Source organism: Bombina bombina, chromosome 3 (genome assembly GCF_027579735.1).
Source record: "Bombina bombina isolate aBomBom1 chromosome 3, aBomBom1.pri, whole genome shotgun sequence".
Taxonomy (NCBI): domain Eukaryota; kingdom Metazoa; phylum Chordata; class Amphibia; order Anura; family Bombinatoridae; genus Bombina; species Bombina bombina.
The window spans coordinates 756275000-756293807 of record NC_069501.1 but is presented as its reverse complement, the minus strand read 5'-3'; the positions used below and the strand labels follow the sequence as shown (position 1 = coordinate 756293807).

At 39.0% G+C, this 18808-nt stretch overlaps 1 protein-coding gene across 2 annotated transcripts in view; it reads left to right on the top strand.

The window, feature by feature from the left end:
* Positions 1 to 17843, top strand: part of GK (glycerol kinase) — a 270759-nt gene extending 252916 nt beyond the window's left edge. For both annotated transcript variants that reach the window (XM_053707603.1, XM_053707602.1), the window contains one exon: positions 15430 to 17843. In XM_053707603.1, coding sequence (XP_053563578.1) covers positions 15430 to 15443 — 14 coding nt within the window. In that variant the 3' untranslated portion in view covers positions 15444 to 17843. The remainder of the gene's footprint in view (positions 1 to 15429) is intronic.
* The last annotated feature ends 965 nt before the right edge of the window (positions 17844 to 18808 follow it).

Genomic DNA, 18808 nt, shown 5'->3' with positions numbered 1-18808 from the left:
GAGATTCATCTCTTACCTCCCTTTTCAGATCGACGATATACTCTTATTTATATACCATTACCTCTGCTGATTTTCGTTTCAGTACTGGTTTGGCTTTCTACAACATGTAGATGAGTGTCCTGGGGTAAGTAAATCTTATTTTCTGTGACACTCTAAGCTATGGTTGGGCACTTTTTTTATAAAGTTGTAAATATATGTATTCAAACATTTATTTGCCTTGACTCAGGATGTTCAACATTCCTTATTTCAGACAGTCAGTTTCATATTTGGGATAATGCATATGAATAAATCAATTTTTTTCTTACCTTAAAAATTTGACTTTTTCCCTGTGGGCTGTTAGGCTCGCGGGGGCTGAAAATGCTTCATTTTATTGCGTCATTCTTGGCGCTGACTTTTTTGGCGCAAAAAATGTTTTTTTCTGTTTCCGGCGTCATACGTGTCGCCGGAAGTTGCGTCATTTTTGACGTTCTTTTGCGCCAAAAGTGTCGGCGTTCCGGATGTGGCGCCATTTTTGGCACCAAAAGCATTTAGGCGCCAAATAATGTGGGCATCATTTTTGGCGCTAAAAAAAAAATAAAAAAAAATATGGGCGTCACTATTGTCTCCACATTATTTAAGTCTCATTTTTTATTGCTTCTGGTTGCTAGAAGCTTGTTCACTGGCATTTTTTTCCCATTCCTGAAACTGTCATTTAAGGAATTTGATCAATTTTGCTTTATATGTTGTTTTTTCTATTACATATTGCAAGATGTCCCACGTTGAAACTGAGTCAGAAGATACTTCTGGAAAATCGCTGCCTGGGGCTGGAGCTACCAAAGCTAAGTGTATCTACTGTAAACTTATGGTATCTGTTCCTCCAGCTGTTGTTTATACTGTTTTGTCATGACAAACTTGTTAATGCAGATAATATTTCCTTTAGTACTGTTACATTACCTGTTGCTGTTCTGTCAACATCTAATACTCAGAGTGTTCCTGATAACATAAGAGATTTTGTTTCTAAATCCATTAAGAAGGCTATGTCTGTTATTCCTCCTTCTAGTAAACTTAAAAAGTCTTTTAAAACTTCTCATTTTTCAGATGAATTTTTAAATGAACATCATCATTCTGATAATGGTTCTTCTGGTTCAGAGGATTCTGTCTCAGAGGTTGATGCTGATAAATCTTCATATTTATTTAAAATGGAATTTATTCGTTCTTTACTTAAAGAAGTCCTAATTGCATTAGAAATTGAGGATTCTGGTCCTCTTGATACTAAATCTAAACGTTTAGATAAGGTTTTTAAATCTCCTGTAGTTATTCCAGAAGTTTTTCCTGTCCCTAGTGCTATTTCTGAAGTAATTTCCAGGGAATGGAATAATTTGGGTAATTCATTTACTCCTTCTAAACGTTTTAAGCAATTATATCCTGTGCCATCTGACAGATTAGAGTTTTGGGACAAAATCCCTAAAGTTGATGGGGCTGTCTCTACTCGTGTTAAGCGTACTACTATTCCTACGGCAGATGGTACTTCCTTTAAGGATCCTTTAAGATAGGAAAATTGAATCCTTTCTAAGAAAAGCTTACTTGTGTTCAGGTAATCTTCTTAGACCCGCTATATCTTTAGCGGATGTTGCTGCAGCTTCATCTTTTGGTTAGAAGCTTTAGCGCAACAAGTAACAGATAATAATTCTCATAGCATTTTTATTCTTCTTCAACATGCTAATAATTTTATTTGTGATGCCATCTTTGATATCATTAGAGTTGATGTCAGGTATATGTGTCTAGCTATTTTAGCTAGAAGAGCTTTATGGCTTAAAACTTGGAATGCTGATATGTCTTCTAAGTCTACTCTGCTTTCCCTTTCTTTCCAGTGTAATAATCGTTTTTCGTTCCTTTCGTCACAACAAGGAACAAAAACCTGATCCTTCATCCTCAGGAGCGGTATCAGTTTGGAAACCATCTCCAGTCTGGAATAAATCCAAGCCTTTTAGAAAATCAAAGCCAGCTCCTAAGTCCACATGAAGGTGCGGCCCTCATTCCAGCTCAGCTGGTATGGGGCAGATTACGTTTTTTCAAAGAAATTTGGATCAATTCCGTTCTCAATCTTTGGATTCAGAACATTGTTTCAGAAGGGTACAGAATTGGCTTCAAGATAAGGCCTCCTGCAAAGAGATTTTTTTCTTTCCCGTGTCCCAGTAAACCCAGCGAAGGCTCAAGAATTTCTGTGTTTCAGATCTAGAGTTGACTGGAGTAATTTTGCCAGTTCCAGTTCTGGAACAGGGACTGGGGTTTTATTCAAATCTCTTCATTGTACCAAAGAAGGAAAATTCCTTCAGACCAGTTCTGGATCTAAAAATATTGAATCGTTATGTAAGGATACCAACATTCAAAATGGTAACTGTAAGGACTATCCTGCCTTTTGTTCAGCAAGGGCATTATATGTCTACAATAGATTTACAGGATGCTTATCTGCATATTCCGATTCATCCAGATCACTATCAGTTTCTGAGATTCTCTTTCCTAGACGAGCATTACCAGTTTGTGGCTCTGCCGTTTGGCCTAGCTACAGCTCCAAGAATTTTTACGAAGGTTCTCGGTGCCCTTCTGTCTGTAATCAGAGAACAGGGTATTGTGGTATTCCTTATTTGGACGATATCTTGGTACTTGCTCAGTCTTCGCATTTAGCAGAATCTCATACGAATTGACTTGTGTTGTTTCTTCAACATCATGGTTGGAGGATCAATTTACCAAAAAGTTCATTGATTCCTCAGACTCAGGTAACCTTTTTAGGTTTTCAGATAGATTCAGTGTCCATGACTCTATCTTTGACAGACAAGAGACGTCTAAAATTGATATCAGCTTGTCGAAACCTTCAGTCACAATCTTTCCCTTCGGTAGCCTTATGCATGGAAATTCTAGGTCTTATGACTGCGGCATTGGACGCGATCCAATTTGCTCGTTTTCACATGCGGCCTCTTCAGCTCTGTATGCTGAACCAGTGGTGCAGGGATTACACAAAGATATCTCAATTAATATCTTTAAAACCGATTGTACAACACTCTCTGACATGGTGGACAGATCACCATCGTTTAGTTCAGGGGGCTTCTTTTGTTCTTCCAACCTGGACTGTAATTTCAACAGATGCAAGTCTTACAGGTTGGGGAGCTGTGTGGGGGTCTCTGACAACACAAGGGGTTTGGGAATCTCAGGAGGTGAGATTACCGATCAATATTTTGGAACTCCGTGCAATTTTCATAGCTCTTCAGTCTTGGCCTCTTCTAAAGAGAGAATCGTTCATTTGTTTTCAGAACAGACAATGTCACAACTGTGGCATACATCAATCATCAAGGAGGGACTCACAGTCCTCTGGCTATGAAAGAAGTATCTCGAATTCTGGTATGGGCGGAATCCAGCTCCTGTCTAGTTTCTGCGGTTCATATCCCAGGTATAGACAATTGGGAAGCGGATTATCTCAGTCGCCAAACGTTACATCCGGGCGAATGGTCTCTTCACCCAGAGGTATTTCTTCAGATTGTTCAAATGTGGGGTCTTCCAGAAATAGATCTGATGGCTTCTCATCTAAACAAGAAACTTCCCAGGTATCTGTCCAGATCCAGGGATCCTCTAGCGGAAGCAGTGGATGCGTTGTCACTTCCTTGGAAGTATCATCCTGCCTATATCTTTCCGCCTCTAGTTCTTCTTCCAAGAGTAATCTCCAAGATTCTGAAGGAATGCTCGTTTGTTCTGCTGGTGGCTCCAGCATGGCCTCACAGGTTTTGGTATGCAGATCTTGTCCGGATGGCCTCTTGCCAACCGTGGACTCTTCCGTTAAGACCAGACCTTCTGTCACAAGGTCCTTTTTTCCATCAGGATCTCAAATCCTTAAATTTAAAGGTATGGAGATTGAACGCTTGATTCTTAGTCAAAGAGGTTTCTCTGACTCTGTGATTAATACTATGTTACAGGCTCGTAAATCCGTATCTAGGGAGATATATTATAGAGTCTGGAAAACGTATATTTCTTGGTGTCTTTCTCATCATTTTTTCCTGGCATTCTTTTAGAATTCCGAGAATTTTACAGTTTCTTCAGGATGGTTTGGATAAAGGTTTGTCTGCAAGTTCCTTGAAAGGACAAATCTCTGCTCTTTCTGTTCTTTTTCACAGAAAGATTGCTAATCTTCCTGATATTCATTGTTTTGTACAAGCTTTGGTTCGTATAAAACCTGTCATTAAGTCAATTTCTCCTCCTTGGAGTTTGAATTTGGTTCTGGGGGCTCTTCAAGCTCCTCCATTTGAACCTATGCATTCTTTGGACATTAAACTACTTTCTTGGAAAGTTTTGTTCCTTTTGGCCATCTCTTCTGAATTTTCTGCTCTTTCTTGTGAGTCTCCTTTTCTGATTTTTCATCAGGATAAGGCGGTGTTGCGAACTTCTTTTTAATTTTTACCTAAGGTTGTGAATTCTAACAACATTAGTAGAGAAATTGTGGTTCCTTCATTATGTCCTAATCCTAAGAATTCTAAGGAGAAATCATTGCATTCTTTGGATGTAGTTAGAGCTTTGAAATGTTATGTTGAAGCTACTAAGAATTTCCGAAAGACTTCTAGTCTATTTGTTATCTTTTCCGGTTCTAGGAAAGGTCAGAAGGCTTCTGCCATTTCTTTGGCATCTTGGTTGAAATCTTTAATTCATCATGCTTATGTCGAGTCGGGTAAAACTCCGCCTCAAAGGTTTACAGCTCATTCTACTAGGTCAGTTTTTACTTCCTGGGCGTTTAGGAATGAAGCTTCGGTTGATCAGATTTGCAAAGCAGCAACTTGGTCTTCTTTGCATACTTTTACTAAATTCTACCATTTTGATGTGTTTTCTTCTTCTTAAGCAGTTTTTGGTAGAAAAGTACTTTAGGCAGCTGTTTCAGTTTGATTCTTCTGCTTATAATTTCAGGTTTTTTTCATTATAAGTTTTAAACTTTGTTTGGGTGTGGATTATTTTCAGCGGAATTGGCTGTCTTTATTTTATCCCTCCCTCTCTAGTGACTCTTGCGTGGAAGATCCACATCTTGGGTAGTCATTATCCCATACGTCACTAGCTCATGGACTCTTACTAATTACATGAAAGAAAACATAATTTATGTAAGAACTTACGTGATAAATTCATTTCTTTCATATTAGCAAGAGTCCATGAGGCCCACCCTTTTTTGTGGTGGTTATGATTTTTTTGTATAAAGCACAATTATTCCAATTCCTTATATTTATGCTTCGCACTTTTTTCTTATCACCCCACTTCTTGGCTATTCGTTAAACTGATTTGTGGGTGTGGTGAGGGGTGTATTTATAGGCATTTTGAGGTTTGGGAAACTTTGCCCCTCCTGGTAGGAATGTATATCCCATACGTCACTAGCTCATGGACTCTTGCTAATATGAAAGAAATGAATTTATCAGGTAAGTTCTTACATAAATTATGTTTTTTGTATCCCAGTGCAAGCCAGCCTGTAAATTGGTGACTGGATTATCAGTTTATTATTCAGGGGGCTTCTTTTGCTCTTTTGCAGACTTTCTCAGTCGCTAGTCTCTACATCCAGGGGAGTGGTCTCTTAACCAGGATGCGTTAAGGTGAATATTAAACTACTTTCTTGGAAAGTGTTATTTATTTTGGCTCTTTCTTCTGCTGGAAGAGTTTCCGAGTTATCTGCTCTATCCTGTTATCCTCCTTATCTGATTTTTCATCAGGATGATTAAGGCAGTTTTACACTCTTTTTTTATTTTTTGCCTAAGGTTGTTTATTTAGATATAATTAGCAGAGAGATTGTTGTTCCTTCTTTGTGTCCTAATTTTAAGAGTGCTCCAGAGAGATCTTTGCATTTTTTGGATGTTGTTAGGGCATTTAAATATTACATTGATGCTACTAAGGACTTTAGACAAACTTCTATTTTGTGCATTCGTTTTTCTGGTTCTATGAAAGGTCAAAAAGTTTCTGCTGTTTCTTTGGCTTTTGGGTTAAAACTTTTGATTCACAAGGTTTACTTTGAGGCAGTTTAGCCTCCACCGCAGCGGATTACTGCTTATTCTACTAGGTCAGTTTCAACTTCTTGGGTTTTCAAGAATGAGGCTTCAGTTTACCAAATTTGCAAGGCAGCTATTTGGTCTTCTTTGCATACTTCTACCATTTTTTTATGTTTTTTGCTTCTCCTGAAGCGGCATTTCAAGCAGCTGTCTCAGTTTGAGTTTTTGCCTGTTTGATTTATTTTAAGTGCATTTAAAAAAATAAAAAAAATTTTGGGGTTGTGGATTTAATTTCTCAGTGAATAAGGATGCTTTTTAAATCCCTCCCTTTATGGTATTACTCGTGGACTCCAGAGCTTGGGTATTAGTTCCCAGGAGTAATCAATCGTGGAATAACTACCTGTGTGAAAGAAAACAAAACATAATTTATGCTTACCTGATAAATTAATTTCTTTCATGGTGGTGTCCACAAAAAAAACCCCACCCTTATGTTTTTTTTGGGGGGGGGGCGGTGACTTTTTCTTTATTACATCTTTTTTTTCCCTGCTCCTCTTATGACTTATTCCTTTTCTTACCTCACTTTGCTTGGCTATATGTTAGACTGAAGTATGTGTGAGGTGGGATGGGTTTTATTGGGCTCTTGGGGCTTGGGAATCTTTGCCTTCTCCTAGTGGTAGAGAAGAGTAATTCCCAGGAGTAATGGATCGTGTACTCTCACCATCATGAAAGAAATGAATTTATCAGGTGAGCATAAATAATGTTTTTAATGTGCTCCCTACCAAAAGGCAGTGATCTGCCTCCATTTAAGCATGCATATTAATTGCAATATCCACTTATAAAACCATGTACACATGACAAACTTTCAACGCTTTGCTAAGAATATATATTCAGTGTTCTCCACAGAACATTATGAAGAAAAATGAAAAGAATATTATAGCACCAAGAGGGTAAAAAATTAAATGCACTGGCTCCTCTAAAATCTCCTAATCAGATTCTAAACAAATATGGGCTATAAGAAGAGCGCTAAATTGCATTAATAACATTTATTACATAAACATATACAGATGTGCATATATATAGCAGTGAATTAAAATGATCAGAGGGATCCCAATGATAAAAATAAAAAATACATAATGTGAGAAAAAGTGTCCAAATATAAAAAAACCCGCGTTTCAGCCCTTGGATATGGGGCCTTTATCAATGAAACACGTTGACTATAATTTTCTAGTGTGTATTTCAGAACTTCTGGTTAGCAGATACTTTGTTTGCACTTTATGCAACATTTTTAAGACATTGTACTCCCTGTCTATAACTCAGTCCAGATTGGAATGCATGGAAATAACTGTTTGCAGAAAAATGCAAGTGAAGTCTGTGTTGTGTAATTGTTTTATTAGGTCTATAATGCTGTTTATCAAATGTTTTTGTTCATTTAACTTAGTTTAATTATATATTCTGTGTTGTGTGATTATTTTATTAGGTTTATAATGCTGTCTAGCATTTAAAGTCTTCATTTCAAAGCTTTTAAAATAATGTATTAGGTGTCACTTATGACAATTTTGAGAGGGGCCTGGAACCTATCTCCCTCACTTCCCTTTGACTTACATTATAAACTGGGTTTCAAATTACAACGGTTTCGATTTGCAACCATTCCTTCTGGAACCTAACCCCGGCGTAATCTGAGGGATATATGTATATATGTGTGTATATATGTGTATATATATATATATATATATATATATATATATATATATATATATATATATATATATATATATATATATAACCAAAAAGGTCATGGGGAGAACACAGATGCCTTCTGGCATTAAGTTTGTGTTAGCAGTCCATTTACATGTTAAGTGCCTCAAATTCTAAGCTATTACACTCCATTAGAAAGCCTTTTTATCTTATGCTTTTCAGGGGGCTTCACATTTATTTCACTAATATTTTTAATCCCGACCGCTCTGTCCCCTCAAAGTGCAGTAATTCCAAAGTTCACAACTGAACAGTAATACCTACATGTGCTATAACAGACTGGGTCAATAGACTCACCCAGCTAAACACACAATATTTACTCAAAAACAAGAGGCATTTGAGGGGTTTTTTAAATGTAGATGTTAGAATATTTGTATGATTTAAGTGGTTAATTGTCCTTTTAAAATGCTATATTTTGTGCAATGAAAAAGCTCATTATGTTTTGCATACATTTATAATTCATTAAGTGAAAAAATTGTGTTTGCACATATTAGGTCATCAGCATTGAATCTATTAACCTTCATGTTTTGATTTTGCTTTGGTCACATAGCTTTAGTTCTGAGATACGCCCATAGCTTTAATTTCGAGATTCACCCCTTTAAAAGCAATTGAAACTTTGGGATCTTCTAATTTTTCTCGTGCTACACCAGACTTTCTTGTAATAATGTAATTTGATATGTACTATTGTAACAGTACTACCAATTTAAAGGGTTAAATGGGTTGGAATTGCTTAGAATATAAAGCTGCATATGATATTATTGCAGGGAAAGTGTCATGGTTTGGAATATGGCTATTGGCAGAATTCAGACACATCCTAGTAATTCTGCCATTCACTATATGTTTTTGTCACTTCATATCCCATCACCTAAATGAAGTCAATTGAATAATATTTTACGTGTTGTAACTTTTAGAAATTAAACACTTATATTTTGTATAAATTTGTGTTTGACCCCCACTCCATAGAGAAGCCAACAAGCAAATGTTGCTACTTAAAAATGCTGTAAAACAATAGCTGGTTTAGGCAGTTTGCTGAATGTTGTAGAGATGTTGCTTTTTGGATTCTCTAGGGAATGTGATACAAAGTGTAATGCTTACACAAAGCGGAACGTGTTGTATGTTCCAGAAAGATACGCGCTATATTCTTATACACTCTTTGAAAATAATTTTAATGCTTTTATAATTAGCAAGATTTTAATTGTGTAAAATGTCAATGGTTTTAAAAGATAGGAAAAATTAACTTTTTTTTTTTTATTATTCTGTTTCTTACCTTGTTGTCCATTGCTTGGTTGTATCTACTTCCATTACATAAATCCTGAAAGTTTTAGTCTTTTATTCAGAGTATGACACAATTTCCCATGCTAGATATTTGCTTCTTATATTATTATTTTTATTATCATTTGTTAAGCGCTATCAAATTCTGTAAAGCTGGGTACATGAGAAGTAGTAACACAATGACACCTACTGTAGTAAAATAGAGAATCAGATACGTATAATGGGCTAAATAAAACAAATTAATCCAAGAGGAGGGCACTGCTCCAACAGGCTGATCCATTATACGATTCTGCGGTACAAAACTTTGATAAAACAGCCATTGTTAAGGAGACACTAGTTGATTTGTATTCCAGTATAGTTCTTCAGATTTGGTTGAATTAACCAAACATTTTTTTAATGAAAATGAGTAGGCAAGAGGTTTGTTTCTCTGTATTATAGTATTTTTTATTAACCTTTTGTACCCCAAAACTGGTAAGTCACATTCTAATTCCTAACTGCTTATCAGCGCAAACATAATAGTATTAAAGGGAAAGTGATGTCAAAATTTAAGTTTCATGATTCACTTAGTGAGTGCAGTTTTAAACAACTTTCCAATTTACTTCTATTACATTTTCTTTATTCACTTGGTATCCTTTGTTGAAAATTATATATTATATGGCAATTTCCATCTTAATGGGAGGAGAGTCCACTTCTTCATTCATTACTTGTGGGAATGAAGAACCTGGCCACCAGGAGGAGGCAAAGACACCCCAGCCAAAGACTTAAATACCTCCCCCACTCCCCTCATCCCCCAGTCATTCTTTGCCTTTAATCACAGGAGGTTGGCAGAGAAGTGTCGGAAGATTTGAAGTAGTCTCTTATGGAGAGTAGTACTCTTCGCAATGGGACTTGACTTTTAAGTAGTCCTGTCAGCCTCTCAGTGAGAGCATGGGGGAATGTTAGAGTTCGGAGATGCAGGGAGAGTCTTTCTGCGAAACCATCCCTGTCACACTTGAAAGGCCGTGTTCCTGTTTCACGGCATAGATTCTGGTAAGATCGTTTCATTTATACACATATAATGTAAGAAGACAGGGTCACAGTGTGTCTCCTTTTATCTGTATAGAATCAAGGGTAATACCCTAGGAAAAGGGGTTATTGAAAAGGGGGAGGATTTGTGCATAATATTATTATTATTTTGTTTAATGCTGCGACGTGTGAGATGAGGCTCTGTCAGTGTGTGAACAGTCAGTTTTCTTAGCGAGAGTTCGATGCAGCCCTTTTTTTTTTTTTTGGTGCGTTTCCTCTCGAGTGCAGAGGCGTCCTGCATGGCACTCCATGTGACCGGGTGTGGCCTCTTTACCTTCCTCTCTCTTGACCGGCGTTTGTTGAAGACAAAGCAGTTTCTCTGTGGTCCGGGTCATAGAAGGTGGTGAGTGCCCCGGCCATTGGGATATAAAGATGCCATTTATTTTCTATCTAGTCCACAATAAAAGCGTAAGCTATGGAGGACTCTGATATGTTTAATTAAACCAAATAACTGTCTATTGTGAGGAGGTTCCGGTTGATCCGCATGCTCAACTTTGTTCCACATGCTTTGATAAAATTGCAATATCTAAAAAGAATAAGATATTTAGTACAACTGAGCCGTCCACGTCTGAGGGTTCTCCGTCCCGCGAGGTGCGTTCCCTACACTCATCTCCGATTGCAGATGCAGCTCCCCAGGGCACAACTAATCCTCCTGTGGGAGGGGCCCTTTGGCCGCCGGATTTTGCTGCTCAGTTACAAATGGCAGTTTCTGCTTTCTTCAATGCCTTACCACGCCCTGCTAAGCACAAGCGAAAGGTGAAACATAGCTATCGTCCCAGGGGTCATCTACTCCGCTGGATGTCTCTGACAGATTAACCGCTGATGAAGACGACTCAGACTCCTTGGAGGACATTTTTTTTCAGAGTTGGAATCGACGACTTCTAGGCCTCGGTCTGCGGAGGAGTAAGATTTTAAATTTAAGATGGAGCATTTGCACTTTTTGCTGAAAGAGGTGCTTGCTACGTTGGAGGTTCCTGAATCGAAACTGCCGGAGGAACCTTCGATCCCTAAACTAGATAGGGTTTTACGAGGACAGGGTGGTGCCTCAGGCTTTCCCTGTCCCCATAAAAAGGGCTAATATTATTAAGAATGAATGGGAGAAACTTAGTTAGTCCTTTTCCCCCTCTACATCTTTTAAAAAGCTATTCCCTGTTCCGGACTCGCAGCTTGAGCTGTGGGGGGCTATTACTAAGGTGGATGCTGCTATCTCCACGCTCGCTAAGCGAACGACTATAGCGCTCGAAGTTAGCGCTTCGTTAAAGGAGCCCATGGATAAAAAATTGGAGTCCATGTTGAGGAAAATGTTCCAAGTCACGGGGTTCTTTTTCAACCGGCAGCGGCAGTCGCTGCGGTGGCTGGAGCAGTTACCTATTGGTGCGATGCTCTGTCTGCTATGGTCGAGGTGGAGATTCCCCTTGAGAAGATACAGGAACTAATTAAGGCCTTAAGCGTAGCTCATTCGTTCATCTGTGATGCAAATATGCAGATTATTCGCCTGAATGCCAAGACATCAGGTTTTTCTGTTCTAGCCCATAGGGCTTTGTGGCTAAAGTCATGGTCCACGGACATGACTTCCAAGTCTAGATTACTTTCTCTCCCGTTTAAGGGGAAGGTTCTTTTTGGTCCAAGCCTTGACTCTATCATATCCACGGTCACGGGTGGCAAGGGTGCTTTCCTACTGCAGGATAAGAAGAATAAGCCTAAGGGGTCTACTTTTCGTCCCTTTCGTTCGGACAAGTCTCAACGCCAGCAGTCTGCCGCGAAAACAGAGCATTCCAAGGGATCTTGGAAACCAGCTCACTCTTGGAACAAATCCAAGCAGAGCAAGAAGCCCACCGAGACAAAATCGGCATGAAGGGGCGGCCCCCAATCCGTTTCTGGATCGCATAGGGGGCAGACTCTCTCTTTTTGCGGAGACCTGGATATGAGAAGTTCAGGACCCTTGGGTCAAGACTCATCCGCCCAGAGGCTGATTCCTCCTGTCAAACCTATCATCAAATCCAGTGAAGAGAGATGCCTTCCTAGGATGCACGAGGGATCTCTGGGAGTAATCTTCCCAGTCATTCAAACCTTTTCATGGTCCCAAAGAAGGAAGGCACGTTTCGCCCAATTCTGGACTTAAAGTGTCTAAACAAGTTTTTGTCAGTCCCATCGTTCAAAATGGAGACGATCAGGTCGATTCTGCCCCTTGTTCAAGAGACAATTCATGACCACAATAGATTTGAAGGATGCTTACCTTCACGTTCCAATACTCAGGGATTATTTCAGGTTCCTAAGATTTGCATTTCTGGACCAACACTTCCAGTTTGTGGCCCTACCATTCAGGCTGGCAACTGCCCCAAGAGTCTTTACGAAGGTTCTGGGAGCACTGCTCGCGGTATTGCAGTGGCTCCTTATCTGGACGATATCTTGGTCCAGGCTCTGTCTGCAGTCTCGCGGAGGAACACTTTAGGGCTCTTCGCCTTCTTTGATCCCATGGATGGAAAATAAACGAAGGAAAGAGTTCTCTGGTTCCCAGCAACAGGGTGGAATTCCTGGGTCCGATAATAGATTCCTTATCCATGAAGATATTCTTGACAGATCAGCGACGTTGCAAGATTACGTCCAGCTGTCTTGCCCTTCAGACCTCCTCAAGGACATCTGTAGCCAGGTGTATGGAGGTGATTGAGCTCATGGTATCCAGCTAGATGTCATTCCATTTGCCAGGTTCCATCTCAGGCCTCTTCAGTTGTGCATGTTGAGACAATGGAACGGTGATCACTCAAATCTATCCCAACAGATATCTCTGGACATCTCATATAACTGATATCTTCAAACGAGGGAATCCCTCTCTTGGCTGATCCATCCGGGACAACTGTCCCAGGGGACATCCTTCCTGAGACCATCCTGGGAGATTGTGACCACGGACGCAAGTATCAGGATGGGAGCTGTTTGGGGTACCAGAAAGGCACAGGGCAGGTGGACTCATGAGGAGTCAAGTCTACCGATAAATATTCTGGATTTCCGGGCGATATTCAATGCTCTGAGGGCTTGACCCCCACCCCCGGGGTTGTCTCGATTCATCAGGTTCCAGTGGGACAACGTTACCTCAGTGGCTTACATAAACCATCAGGGGGGGAACGAGATTCTCCCTAGCCATGAGGGAAGTTTCTTGGATTCTGGAATGGACAGAGAACCACAATTGTTCGCTCTCAGCTATCCACATTCCGGGTGTGGACAACTGTGAAGCGGATTTTCTCAGCACACAATAATTTCATCCAGGTGAATGGTTTCTCCATCCAGAGGTGTTCGCAGAGATCTGCAACAGATGGGGGACACGGGAGATAGACCTCATGGCGTCTAGCTACCCAGATACAGGTCACGGTCCAGGGATCCCCAGGCAGAGCTGATAGATGCCTTAGCGGTGCTCTGGGAGTTCAACCTACTTTACATTTTTCCACCGTTGCCACTTCTACCTCGTGTAATGGCCCGCATCAAGCAGGAGCAAGCTTTGGGCTATTCTGATTGCTCCGTCGTAGCTGTGGAGGACGTGGTTTGCGGATCTGGTGGGGATGTCATTATCTCCTCCATAGAGGTTACCCTGTCGAAGAGATCTGCTGGTTCAGGGTCCATTTCTACACCAAAATCTCAATTCTCTGAGGCTGACTGCCTCAGAGGAATCCGGTCACTCGGCACATCTATCATAAGGTGTGGATGACCTACTTGTCCTGTTGTGAGGAACGTGAATATCCCTGGCATAAGGTTAGGGTATCCAGGATTCTGGCCTTTCTCCAGGATGGACTGGATATGGGTCTTGCTGCCAGTGCCTTAAGGGTCAGATTTCGGCTTTATCTGTACTGTTACACAAGAAGCTAACGGAGCTTCCTGATATTCAGTCCTTTGTTCAGGCTCTGTCTAGGAACAGACCTGTCTTTAGAAATTCTGCTCCGCCTTGGAGCTTAAATTTGGTTCTTAAGATTTTGCAGAGGGCTCCGTTTGAGCCTATGCATGCGCTGACATTAAACTTCTTTCCTGGAAAGTCCTATTCCTACTGGCTATTACATTGGTTCGCAGAGTCTCTCTGAGTTAGCGGCCTTGCAATGTGAGCCTCCTTACCTGGTTTTCCACGCTGATAAGGCTGTTCTTCCCACTGGATTGGGTTTTCTTCCCAAGGTAATGTCGAATCGTAATATCAATCAGGAAATAGTAGTTTCTTCCTTGTTTCTTAACCCTTCTTCATCAAAGGAAAGGTTGCTTCATAATTTGAATGTGGTTCAGGACTTGAAGTTTTATCTTAAGGCCACGAAGGAATTCAGACAGACTTTGTCTTTATTTGTTGTGTATTCAGGGAAGCGCAAGGAGCAGAGGGCCTCTTCCACTTCACTATCTTTTTGGTTAAGGAGCATTATCTGTGTGGCCTATGAGACAATGGGACATAAGCCTGCTCAGAGGATTGCGCTCACTCAACTAGGGCTGTGGCCTCTTCTTGGGCCTTTAAGAACGAGGCTTCTATGGAGCAGATTTGTAAGGCGGGGACTTGGTCTTCTTTACATACTTTTGCAAAATTTTACAAATTTGATGTTTTTGCTTCAGCGGAAGCAGCTTTTGGGAGAAAGGTTCTGCAGGCTGTGGTACCCTCAGTTTAGGGTCCGCCTCCTTTTACCCTCCGTTTTTTTTATTCAGTGTTCTCTAGAGCTTGGGTATTTGTTCCCACAAGTAATGAATGAAGCAGTGGACTCTCCTCCCATTAAGATGGAAAACATAAATTATGCTTACCTGATAATTTAATTTCCATCTGTGGGAGGGAGTCCACTGCTCCTGCCCGTTTCTCCAGTGGGCAGACCTAAATTTAATTTTATTCTTCTGGCACCATTTATACCCTAATATTTCTCCTACTGTTCCTTGTTCCCTTGGCAGAATGACTGGGGGGTGAGGGGAGTGGGGAGGTATTTAAGCCTTTGGCTGGGGTGTCTTTGCCTCCTCCTGGTGGCCAGGTTCTTAATTTCCACAAGTAATGAATGAAGCAGTGGACTCTCCTCCCACAAATGGAAATGAAATTATCAGGTAAGCATAATTTGTTATTGTTTGCAACAATATTTGTAACACTGTTCTACATTGTTGAGCACTAGAGGGCAGCAGTGTTTGCAACGGCGTACATGTAATGCTTAAACATTTAAACCCTCCTTAGCCTATCTCGGTATGCTCTTTAACACAGGGTACCAAGAGAACTTAGTCATTTTAATTATAGAGCATGCAACTTTTCCATTTACTCCTATATGGATCACAAAAGTTAGAATTTTGACTTTAATGTTCTTTTAAAAATTCATAAGCACATGTTATATGCAACATTCAAATTAATATGACTCTTCTTTCTTTTTAGGACTTAATAATTAGCTCTTCAATTACCTCTTTTATGTCCATGGTTATCTACTTGATACGGTACGAATAAGAAGATAGAAATGCAGTGCTACAGAACTACTGAGTGAACTCTCCATGTAAAGAAATATTCTCGCAAGGGAAACTGGTGATGTTAATCATTCAGCTTGTACTCAGTCTACAGCATTGTTCTGTAGGGAGTCAAAGGAACGCTTCACCTGCAATATTGTTAACTGTATTTATGGACTGGCAGCTCTGATCAATTATGCTAATATAATTATTGATGCAAAGTAAATCCTTTTGTGTTGATGAAAATGAAGGGAATTTTACAAGATTGTTGTAAGAACTAATTTGCACTTGTTAGATGTTCTTTAAATAAATTATCTAGAATCAACAAAACATTTTGAATAATGTAATGAAAAAAAATGTACAGATATTTTTTAAAGCTGTAATTTTTGAATATTAAATTAACTTTCATTTGTTTCAAATGACAAATACAATTCTTGGTGAATTTCTTTACATTGTTAAGAGATGTTTAATTTTATGTGATACGTTTTTGTGCCTTTTTGTAAAGCAACTCTGTTTCTACATAAAATCCTTCTTTTCCATGAGAGCTTTGTTACAGCGATCTCACTCAGTGGAAGAAGAGTCAATTCAATAGTGGTACTGTGTATCACCAAGGGAACACTATTATTTAACATATTCTAATGTTCTTAAACTCCATTTTTAAAACGTGTTCAACTTCTAAAACTGTAAACGTTCACAATGAAAGAAACATTAAACACTAAATTAATGCAAAATATGATTTAGTCAATGCAAAGATTAACCTGTGAATAACATGCAGATGTATTTTTTGTGTGTATGTATGTGTATATATATATATATATATATATATATATATATATATATACACACACATACAAATATAACATTATTGACCATTGTCCATTTTCCCCCCATATTTAGCAAACTATGTCATATTTATAACTATTGTCAGTTATTTTTTTCAAGCTTATATCATCCTGAGGTGTGGTGCAAATTTGATACCGTTTTATAATGTGGCACTTCAAAATGTGGTCATAATTAATCAACAAGCACTAAAACACACTCATTTTCTGTGTGAGCTCTTTGGTTCCCACTTTCATGTATGTATTACTGTGTTGAAAGCTTAAGTAGTAGTAGTAAGTAGTAGTTCTTGATAAACTGATCTTAGAATTAATGTGTAATATTAGAATTATATTTTTTTTACAATCTTATATTTACCTTCCATGTACACAAATATAAAAATGGTACAATTTTGTACATGAGCCATTCAAACATTATTTAAACTATTGAGACTAATCTAAAAAAATCCAAAAAAGAACAAAAAACTAAATCTAATTTTGCAGTAAATTGTCATTAGTTTAAAATGGATGCTGCTTACACATTTTATTTTTTGTTTGTTTTAGAAGCAGGTTAAATTTTTCATTGTGTCCTTTTTTTTCTTTTCTTTGGTAACAGCACTTAGACCCACATTCCAGTCCATCAGAATTCCCATGTGAGGTGCTGCACACGGCTATTCATATAGTTTTTAGATTCAAATCAAAATTTAATATCTCACTTATCACAAGTTTTCAAATGAATTTGTGGCGCAATATCAACCCTTTTATTTTGCACAGAGATAATTCAACAGCAGTATTCCTAACCATCGGAAAACCCTGTAACAGCAGCCGTTTACTTAATTATTGTACTTATTTTATGGCCGTGACCTTGAACACTCTTTTTGGTCTGTTGTCCAGCATAACTTGTCTCTTTGCATGATAGGTTTTTTGGTGTTAAAGTTTAATTCAAAATATTAATATAATTAGAGGTTTCACTACAAACCTTGAGCTGAATGTAGTCATATGAATTTTCTTTTATGATTGCAAAGACATGTTTGGACATTTAAACACTTTTTTTAAAATTCAGAGTAATTAATTGAACACTTCATATTGAATATGAATTCATATTAATGTTTTAGTGGAAACCTGTAATCAAACATAGTGGGCAGCCATCATCAATATTGAATTTGCCACCGTGTTTTGCCTTCACTTATATAGGAGATATAAATTATATATATACTTGGTTTTTCTAGGGTGTTCTGCTGGATTGGAATGGGAGCCAAAATGTGGCGTGTCCACACATAATTATGAAGTCTTGTGCTGCTGTTGAAATTATAGTATAGTCCTTCCTCAGGAACTAGTCTTGTATGCAATGACATGGCTAGAAGTTGTATTAGCTCATAACTGCATTAATAATATTATCTTCTAGTCAGGTAATTCTGCTGTCATATCCTAAGCATATCTCTCATTAATAATGTGAAGTAATCAGTACTATCATTCTCCCTTTGCTGCTTGCTTTGTATTGTGCTCTGTGCCAATAAACATTTTCTTACAATGATTCCAGTTTGCATATTTTTTTTTTTAAACAACTTTAGTTCTAATACTACTGGTTTTAATAAGAAAATGATAGGGGTAAGATCAAATTAACATTTTAAAATAATGTTTACATAGTTGTTTAATTACAGACTAGTTCAACAAACACAGTTACTCAGAGCATATTTTGTCTGTCTAACTGCTGTTTTATTGACCAGGGATTCTGGGAATTGAAAACTGCAGCCAACAATGTTTCAGCTGGCTTATTTTGTATGACATTATACATATGCTTTGCCTCTTTCCTTTTTTTATATAGCATACAGTGTTCTGTGCACTTTTTTTCTAAAGTGCCCACAACTTTTTGCATCATGATTAAAAAGTTGGCTGTAAAGCTAAAGTTTATAAAAATATGAATTCAAAAGGTCAGGGTTTCTACAAAGAACAGCAGGCTATGTAAAATACATTGTGTATCAAACTTGGGGCGCGATCCGATATAGATCGCAGTTTGCGGCGCAAGCGAGGGAACCGGCGTCGCCCGCAGTTTTAGCTCGCAACTCGAGCTATCCCATATAAGTAGCCGTCAGATGCTAACGTGCCGTAAGTCTGACAAACCAGCGATGTCCAGAAATCTGCGTAAGTACAAATTTCTGGCGTCGCCAGTGACTTGCGCCACGTTAGAAACTGCCGGCGCCTATAAAACCTGACTAAAGTCTAAAACACCCGCACTGTCTAACACGCCTCCCTAACATAGCCCGACAAGTCTAACACGCCTCCCTAACATAGCCCGCACTGTCTAACCCTCTATCCGCTATCCCCCCTCACTATTCTAACAATAAAAAAGCTATTAACCCCTAAACCGCCGCTCCCGTACCCCGCCGCAACCTAATAAAGTTATTAACCCCTAAACCGCCGCTCCCGTACCCCGCCGCCAGCTATATTATATCTATAACCCCCTAAAGTGAGCCCCTAACACCGCCGCCATCTATATTA